Raw genomic sequence first — 10,066 nt, 5'->3', positions numbered from 1 at the left:
TCTCTCTCTCTCTCTCTCTCTCTCGTTCTCTCTCTCTCTCTCTCTCTCTCTCCCGTTCTGCCTCTCTCATTCTGTCTAGGCCTCTCTCTCCTCTAACACCCCCACTATTTATCATTGTGCCCCACTCTCTCTCTCTCTTGTTCTCTCTCTCCCTCTCTCTCTCTCTCGTTCTCTCTCTCTCTCTCTCTCTCTCTCCCGTTCTGCCTCTCTCATTCTGTCTAGGCCTCTCTCTCCTCTAACACCCCCACTATTTATCATTGTGCCCCACTCTCTCTCTCTCTTGTTCTCTCTCTCCCTCTCTCTCTCTCTCGTTCTCTCTCTCTCTCTCTCTCTCTCTCCCGTTCTGCCTCTCTCATTCTGTCTAGGCCTCTCTCTCCTCTAACACCCCCACTATTTATCATTGTGCCCCACTCTCTCTCTCTCTTGTTCTCTCTCTCCCTCTCTCTCTCTCTCGTTCTCTCTCTCTCTCTCTCTCTCTCTCCCGTTCTGCCTCTCTCATTCTGTCTAGGCCTCTCTCTCCTCTAACACCCCCACTATTTATCATTGTGCCCCACTCTCTCTCTCTCTTGTTCTCTCTCTCCCTCTCTCTCTCTCTCGTTCTCTCTCTCTCTCTCTCTCTCTCTCCCGTTCTGCCTCTCTCATTCTGTCTAGGCCTCTCTCTCCTCTAACACCCTCTCTCTTTATCATTGTACCCTCTCTACCTCTTTCTGTCTCTCTCACTGTCTCTCTCCTGTAACACACACATATCATTGTGCGCTTTAACTCACGCTTTCTTGGTTTCTCTTCTCCAACACACTCTCTTGTTTACCATTGTGCTCTCTATCTCTTTCTGTCTCTCTCTCCCCCCCCCTCCCATTCTTTCCTTTCCTCCCCTTGCCCTTCCCTTATCTTACTGTCTCTCCTCTCTCTCGATTTCCTTTGTTCTCCCTCCTGCAAACTCTCCCTCTGTGTGTGTGTCTCTCTCTCTCTCTCTCTCTCTCTCTCACACTGCTGCTGGCTTCAACTAAAGTGGTGGCATGAAAATCGATTGGAGAGATAGAAGCTGCCTAGGCCAGGAACGGTTCTTGTCAAAATAATTTATTGCACTCATCCTGGCTGATCGATGGTTTGAATTAGCAAAGCTCCCCTGCTTTAATATTTACCTCTCCGTCGCACTGTAATCTAAATTTTAATTGATTTGGACACAGGGACACCATAGTGACTTGACTTTGTTTGTGGGGGGAGAACGCCTTTTGACCGACAACAGAAAAAAGATGCACCTAACAGGAACCCCCCCCCACCCACCCAACCTCCAAAACAAAAACACAGATTCAGGGACAAGCCTGAGTTGGAAGTGGTTGTCAGATCTCAGGTGAGAGAGAGAGAGACCAACAGATCGCCAACCCCACAGGAGCGAAATCACAATTGAAAAGGGTGAAGCAGTGACAATAGTGAATTGAAAGTTCCCTCACATAGCCGAATAGTTCCAGGGACAGCTGTGCAACCAATGCTGGGGGGGAGAGACAGAGAAACATACACAGAAAAAAAAGGAAATTGACTCACATAGGCCAAGTCATCGATTGGAAGGTGAGCGGAAAGTGAGTGCAAGTAAGGCCATTCGGCCCATCGAATCCACTCCACCATTCAACTTCTTCATTTCAACTCTACTGACCTGCCCTCTCCCCCCGTCGCCCTTAATTTGGAAGTGACAGAGGACCCAGCTACCTGCAGAATCGCCCAGTTTGTTTCCTGCGTGTGATTTGCCAGATCTCCGACTCCCCTCCGTCCCTTTCTCCCTGTTCAGTAAATGAACACCCCACCCCTTCCAACTCCCAGTTACACAAGGTGGGCGGGTAAGGCAGCCACACGGGCAGAGGTCACCAACAGACAAGTAAAACTGCAAGGGCAGAGAAAGCGACTCATGTGGGGTGAACAACACAGTGACAGGAGGGAAAGATAAACGACAGGTAGCAACAGGCAAACTGGCAACCAACAGATAAACAGCACACAGGCAGAGACATAATGAACAGGCAAACAGCACTCTGATAAACAGTACATTGGCGAGGGAGAGAGGTCCCCGGAAGATAAAGTTTAAAAAACAAATCACGCAATGCCAGGTTATAGTCCAACAGGTTTATTTGGAAGCTCTAGTGCTGCTCTTTCATCAGGTGGTTATAAGATCCGTACTCCACAATCTCATCTATGATCTTAACCTCCACAACCACCTGATGAAGGAGCAGCGCTCCGAAAGCCAGCGCTTCCGAGTAAAGCTGGTGTTGTGTGATTTTGAACTTGGTCCAGCCCAGTTCAACACCAGTGTCTCCAAATCATGCCCAGGAAGATAAGTATTGTGCAGACAAACAACAGACAGATTTTAAAAAATACACAGGCAAGAGAGAAAGACACACAGGATGATAGGCATCAGGCAGACAAACTACAGGCTGACAGATAAGCAACACACAGCTCGACAAGCAATGCACAAATACACAACAGACGTACAAACAGCAGGCAGATAAACAACAGGCAGATAAACAACAGGCAGATAAACAACAGACAACGAAACAAAACACAGACAAACAACAGCGAGCGAAACCACAGGCAGACACATCAGCAGGCACACAAATAAACAGTGTGCAGGCAGGTAAACAACAGACACTGCAGACAAATACCAGCCTGGGAAACAAATCTTACCAGCACGCACATCAGAAAAACACAGGTTGTCAGGTGAACAGTACACTAGCAGAGTGAAGACGCGTGCCCTGGATCAATAATTCGCAAACAGACAGACAGCACACGCAAATGGATAAAGAGCACAAAACACACAAATGGTGCACAGATAATAAACACTGCAGTCAGAGGCTCGACACAACACACGTGCAGGGAGGTAGACAGGGCTCGACACCTGTACAACACACGCACACACACACACACACAAACGCACACACACACAGATACACACAGACACACACACAGACACACAAACGCACACACACACACACAGACAGACACACAGACATACACACACAGACACACACACAGACATACACACACAGAGACATACACACACAGACACACTTATAAACACACACATTGACCCTGCCACAGACATACCTCCACACACAGACACGCACTCCTCCTGTGTCCACACCCACTGACTGCTCCACACAGACATACACACACACACACACACACATACACACAGACACACAGACACAAACACACAGACACACACACACACATGCACACACACACACAAGTAAGCTACTAGAAAATTAAGTAGCACAGAGAACATAGATGAGCAACACCTACGTTTACCGTTGAGCAACATATTCAGGCAGATAAACAGCACTCAGAAACAAACATTGTAGACATAGATAAATATTATAAATATGCAGACGTACCAGCCAAACGATTAAGCAACATGTACAGCGGTTAGGTAACTTGCAGAGAAACAACATCCAACAGGTAAACGGCACACGCACAGGCACATAATCAGAAAAACTGTACATTGAAGGGCAAACCATACACCCAGAAGCTTGTAAGCAATGAGCACAGAGGCAGGTGGGCAGCACACACACGGTGGCATACATTGGACAAACAGGCAGCAAAACTACACATGGAGAAACAACACAGGCTGATACAGAACACAGGCATACAGATAAGTAACACAGACAGACAAGCAAACACACTGGCAGAACATAAATAACAAACAAACTGTAACAATAGACTAACATGCAAACAATATACACATGCAGGTGAGCAATTCACTTACAGATAAGTGAACAAAACATAAATTGGAAAATAACATGCCCAGGCAGACAAACAGCACAACTACCAATAGATAAATAACAAAGAGCCCAGAAGGTTAAGCGACACACAAACAAATTGTCAATGCCCAGAAAAATGAGCAACACACACAGACTGCAAACTTGACGCGAAACAATGTCGCTCCCAGATTAAAGCAACAGGCAGAAATGAGCGCAAACAGATAAGAAACCTGAGCACAGAGATAAGCAACAAAACCTCAAACATGCACAAGTACACACACAGACGTGGATAAAGAACGTGCACAGATAGACATCACAGGCACAGGCAGATAAACAATAATGCAGAGCGATAAATGGAGGAGGGAGGTAAAACTGAGACAGACAAACACATACACATGCACATTGGTAACCAATAGTTTGGAGGATAATTAACAACACGCACAGACTGATCAACAGTAGATGGACAGATAAACAAAACAGGGAGATCAGTGACAAATATATAGAGACAACAACACACAAACAGATTAACAACAGAAACAAAGATAAATGCCGTGCAAAATAATCAATTCACAGAGAAGGCTAAGCATTAGTCCACAGTTGTAAATAATGCGCAGTCAGATAGCTAACGAAGTAACACAAATAGAAAATAGAGCACTCTGAAACAGGTCAACAACACAGACTACAGGTAAATGAGAAACATATATAAACAGAACATAGGAATGCACAAAACACAGACACACATAGATAAACAATACATACTCACAGACACATTAACGCACGCGCACGGATAACCCCACACACAGCTAAATAATACACACTCAAACAGATAAACGCACAGATAAGCAGTACCTGCTCACAGCCTGAATAACACAATTATAAAGAATGCATAGGGAGATGCACGACACCCATGGAGAGATTAACAACAGCACATCCAAATAATCAACACACATTGGTCACTCACAAGCAGATTTAAACAACTCCCGTTCACAGACCGACAAATGCAAAGAGAGATGATAAACAGAACTTGTATGGAGATGGGCAAACCAGACAGAAACAGGCCATCGTCAACTACAGGTAACAAACACGCAAAGTTTAAGAACAGAAAATACACAGATATGGTCGACACTAACTAATGCTGAAAATGAGGGAGTGAAATTAGCTCGAGAGCTCTTACAGAGTGTTGTTACGGTCAGAGCAGGTTATACGGCAATCTCTGCACTGTAACCACTTCCTAATTTTAGAACATAGAAAAGTACAGCACAGAACAGGCCCTTTGGCCCACGATGTCGTGCCCAGGGTTAATCCTAAAATAACTTCACCTACGCACCCTTCAACCATGTCCAAGTACATGTCCAGCAGCAACTTAAATGTCCCCAGTGACTCTGCTTCCACCACCACCGCTGGCAACGCATTCCATTTTGTAAGTTGTTTTGAGTCAATTTAATCATGTATCCAGTGAACAGTTTTCCCTCTCTTTTTTTTCCCCGCATTCTACGTTCTGTGATATTTTGTTATTTCTCCATCTCTGTCTTAGTCACGTGCACATGCACATTTCTCCGTACCACGACTTGATGACTTAACCAGGCTGGCGCAGCCAGGGTAGCACCAAGGTGCTACACAGCCAGAGGTGCAGTGTCTCGGGTGAGGTGTTATCCTCCCTATCAGACACCCACACCAGTATTTTGAAGGGGAGCATGTACATTGGGGGCTGGTCGCGGGTGGGATGGGTGGGGGGGGCGGGGAGGGGGGGGGGGGGGGGGAGTCATCCGCAGAGCATCTACCCCCAAACTCCCAGCCTGCTATATGCCCTGCACGATACTGGGACAGCATTGGTTTTAGAGTGCTTTGGAGGTGAAGGAGAGGGCTAGAGGAAGGAGCTTTCCCTCCTTATTTTTGTTCTTTCCACCATCCGTCTAATTCCTCTCTGCTCATCTCTCGGTTTTGCTCTCCACATCATAGCCCGTCAATTGTTTCATCCATCAATTACAGCTTTTCGTATTTTCTGACCATTCCTTCTATTTATCCACACATTCTGTCTTTGTCTGTCCATTTCACCTCACGGAACACATTAGAATCTCTTATGAAAAGAGAATGGCTCATCTTCTGTCTCTTTTCATTACTTTGTCCACAACTCTATTCTCCTTCTAGCGTTCACCAAACAAAATTACTCAAAAATAGCAGTCATTATTAATGGCTGTTTTTCATGTCAAATCCTTGTCAGGAGTTCAGAGCCGTAGTCAATGAAATGTAATAAACTTCAGACGGGTCCAGAAAGAGGAATCAATTCCAATTGCCACACGTACGGTTTAATTCACCGTTTTCCTGGAATAAATGGGATAATATTTAACTGTTGGCGTGGTGCGGAATCCAGATGCGAGTTCGGGGGAACGGGGGCGGTGGAAGGGGGAGGGAGCAGCAGTTGAAAGAGAACGTGTCTGCCATGTTAAACAGCACGCTGACAGCAGCTGGGGATACGCAGCAGGAATCGTAACAGCTCATGCCCGAAGCGACCCACGATATTACGCCGGCAGCAAGACGCAGTGAGTCCCGATACTGACGTCGTGCGAATCGGGCGCGGGGTTACAATTCAGGGAAGGCGTGACATTTTTTTTCTTCTTGCGGGCATCTTGCGTGGGCACCTCGGAGGTAGTCTCGCCTCCGCCTCTCCCCTCCGTGTTGACGAGGGGCTGAATTCCGTCTGCAGGAGCCCTCTGACAGACGGAAAACGACTGTCGGAAGACGCGACTGTCGTTAAGACAAACGAAAGCCCCCAAAAGCAGCTCATTCAAGGAGAGCAGGTCACCCTTTCCTCGCTCAGTTTGGGGGGGGTCCTCAATGTGATTCGGGTTTTGGAATTGTGTAGAAGTAACAGGGCTGTTGTCATGGGTAACTTTAACTTCCCTAATATTGATTGGAACCTACATGGTTCAAATATTTCGGATGGAACAGTTTTTGTCAGGAAGGGTTCCTCATGCAATATGTAGATACGCCAACTAAAGGGGAGGCCATCTTGAATTGGGTGCTTGGCAACGAACCATGCCAGGTGTCACATCTCTCGGTGGGAAAACATTTCGGTGATAGTGATCACAACTGACTGACCTTTACCATAGTCATGGAGAGGGATAAGAGCAGACGGTATGGGAAATTTAATTCATTGGGGGGGGGGGGGGGGGAGAGCACCTAAATTGGGAACAGATGTTCTCAGGGAAATGCATGACAGAAATATGGAGGTTTGTCCCACTGGGGCAAGGAAGGGATGGTAGGGGGGTGAGGGAACCTTGGATGACAAGAGATGTGGAACATCTAGTCAGGAGGAAGAAGGAAGCTTACTTAAGGTTGGGGAGGCAAGGATCAGACAGGGCTCGTGAGGGTTACAAGGAAGGAACTGAAGAATGGACTTTGGAGAGCGAGAAGGAGACATGGAAAAGCTTTAGCGGGAAGGGTTAAGAAAAATCCTGAGGCATTCTACACTTATGTGAGGAACAAGAGGATGGCCAGAGTGAGGGTAGGGCTGATCAGGGGTAATGGAGGGAGATTATGCCTGGAGTCAGTGGGAGGTAGGGAAGGTCCTTAATAAAGACTTTGCTTCAGTATTCACTACAGAGGGAGATATTGATGTTTCTGAGGACAACGTGAAACAGATCGATATGCTAGAACAGGTTGATGTTAGGAAGGAGGATGCGCTGAAAATTTTGAAAAACAAGGGTAGATAAGTCCCTTGGGCCAGATGGGATATACCCACGGTTCCTACGGGAAGTGAGGGAAGAGAGTGCTATGCCTTTGGCAATGATCATGTGTCCTCACTGTCAACTGTCAGATGATCGGAGGGTGGCAAATGTTATTCCCTTGTTCAAGCAAGGGAATAGGGATAATCCTGGGAATTACAGACCAGTCAGTCTTATGTCTGTGGTTATTGGAGAGGATTCTGAGAGACAGGATTTATGATTAATTGGAAATCCGTAGTTTGATTAGTGATAGTCAGCATGGCTTTGTGAGGGGCAGATCATGCCTCACAAACCTTACTGAATTCTTTGAGGAGGTGACAAAACATGCCGATGAAGGTCGAGCAGTGGATGTGGTGTACATGGATTTCTGCAAGGCGTTTGATAAGGTTCCCCATGGTAGGCTCATTCAGAAAGAGAGGAGGCATGGGATACAGGGGAACATAGCTGTCTGGATACAGAATTGACTGGCCCATAGAAGACAGAGGGTGGTGGTAGATGGAAAGTATTCAGCCTGGAGCTCGGTGACCAGTGGTGATCCGCAGGGATCAGTTCTGAGACCTCTGCTCTTTGTGATTTTTATAAATGACTTGGATGAGGAAGTGGAAAGGGGGGTTAGTCAGTTTGCCGACGACACGAAGGTTGGTGGAGCTGTGGATAGTGTGGAGGGCCGTCGTAAGCTGCAACGGGACATTGACAGGATCCAGAGCTGAGCTGAGAAGTGGCAGATGGAGTTCAACCTGGAAAAGTGTGAAGTGACTCACTTTGGAAGGTCGAATTTGAATGCAGATTATGGGGTTAAAGGCCGGATTCTTGGCAGTGTGGGGGAACAGAGGGATCTTGGCATCCATGTGGCTAGGATAAGGGAGATAGCTTTAAATTGAGGGATGACAGATATAGGACAGATGTCAGAGGTAGTTTCTTTACTCAGAGAGTAGGAGGTGCCTGCAACAATAGTAGACTCGCCAACTTTAAGGGCATTTAAATGGGCATTGGATAGGCATATGGTCGAGAATGGAGTAGTGTGTAGGTTAGATGGGCGTCAGACTGGTTTCACAGGCCGGCACAACATCGAGGGCTGAAGGGCCTGTGCTGCGCTGTAATGTTCTAAGCTCTATATCTATAGATCCCTCAAAGTTGCCACCCAAGTTGGTAGGGTTGTTAAGAAGGTGTATGGTGTGTTGGCTTTCATTCGCAGGGGATTGAGTTTAAGAGCCGTGAGGTTATGCTGCAGCTCTATAGAGCCCTGGTTAGACCACAGTTGGAATATTGTGTTCAGTTCTGGTCACCTCATTCTCGGAAAGATGTGGAAGAGAGGGCGCAGAGGAGATTTCCCAGGGTGCTGCCTGGACTGGAGGGCATGTCTTATGAAGAAAGGTTGAGGGAGCTAGGGCTTTCCTCATTGGAGCGAAGGATGAGAGGTGACTTGATAGAGGCGTACAAGATGATGAGAGGCACAGATAGAGTGGGTAGCCAGAGACATTTTCCCAGGGCGGAAATGGCTCGCATGAGGGGGCATAATTTAAAGGGGATTGGAGGAAGGTTTCGGGGAGATGTCAGAGGTAGGTTCTTTGCACAGAGAGGGGTGGGTGTGTGCAAGGCCCTGCCAGCAGTGGTAGTAGAGTCAGAGGCATTAGGGACATTTAAGCGACTCCCGGATAGGCACATGGGACATAGTACAATAAACCGTATGTAGGTTAGTCTGGTCTTAAAGGCTGGCACAGCATCAAGGGCCGCAGGGCCTGTACTGTGCTGCACTGTTCACCGTTGTATGTTCTATGTTCTTGGCACTCCCTTGGCCAGCAAGCCATTTTCTTTCACTTCGGATGTAGTGGAGGAGGTTCCAAGAGCATTCCCAGGAATATTTTTTATTATTCATGTGGAGCTCGGTGGTCCGGGGTGTTCCGCAGGGATCAGTTCTGAGACCTCTGCTCTTTGTGATTTTTATAAATGCTGGGATGAGGAAGTGGAAAGGTGGGTTAGTAAGTTCGCCACCGGCTGGGCCCAGCAGTTATTACCCCCCCCGCCCTGTTGAGAAGGTGGGGGTGAGCTGCCTTCTTGAACCGCTGCAGTCCACGCGCCAGAGACTGACCCACAAATGTACGTGGGGAGGGAACTCCAGGGATTCTGACCCAGAGACAGAAGGATCAGTGATAGATTTCCGAGTCAGGATGGAGGGAAATTTGCAAGGGATGGTGCTCCCATGTACCTGCTGCCGTCATCCTTCCATAGGGAAGTGGCTGTACGTTTGGAAGGTGCTGTTTGAGGATCCGGGGTGGATTTCTGCAGTGCGTCTTCCAGATGCTGCTCCTGAGCCTCGGTGAGGGAGGGACTGGGTGTTTGTGGATGTGGGGCCAATCCAGTGGGAGCTGCTTTGTCCCTGGATGGTGTCAAGCTTCTTGAGCGTTGCAGGAGCTGTCCCCCATCCAGGGCAAGTGGGGAGTATTCCATCGCACCCCTGACTTGTACCTTGTCAATGGTGGGATAGGTTTTGGGGGAGTTCGAAGGTGAGTCAGGATTCCTAGCCTCTGACCTTGCTCCAGTAGCCACTGTATTTTCTTTTTAGATTAGATGAGATTCCTTTCGCTACAAGTGTGG

The 10,066-nt window shown here is 47.5% G+C and overlaps 1 protein-coding gene across 1 annotated transcript in view; it reads right to left on the bottom strand.

Moving 5' to 3' along the window:
• Positions 1 to 10,066, bottom strand: part of LOC122544231 (protein capicua homolog) — a 39,775-nt gene that overhangs the window by 4,244 nt on the left and 25,465 nt on the right. Inside the window, exons 2-3 of the mRNA XM_043683308.1 lie at positions 6,270 to 6,491; positions 2,671 to 2,738 (exon numbers count right to left, since the gene is read on the bottom strand). Of these exons, the coding sequence (XP_043539243.1) occupies positions 2,671 to 2,738; positions 6,270 to 6,491 (290 nt within the window). The remainder of the gene's footprint in view (positions 1 to 2,670; positions 2,739 to 6,269; positions 6,492 to 10,066) is intronic.

This window comes from Chiloscyllium plagiosum, chromosome 47 (genome assembly GCF_004010195.1).
Source record: "Chiloscyllium plagiosum isolate BGI_BamShark_2017 chromosome 47, ASM401019v2, whole genome shotgun sequence".
Taxonomy (NCBI): domain Eukaryota; kingdom Metazoa; phylum Chordata; class Chondrichthyes; order Orectolobiformes; family Hemiscylliidae; genus Chiloscyllium; species Chiloscyllium plagiosum.
Note: the sequence above shows the minus strand (reverse complement) of the source record. Positions and strands in the feature narration are given on the sequence as shown.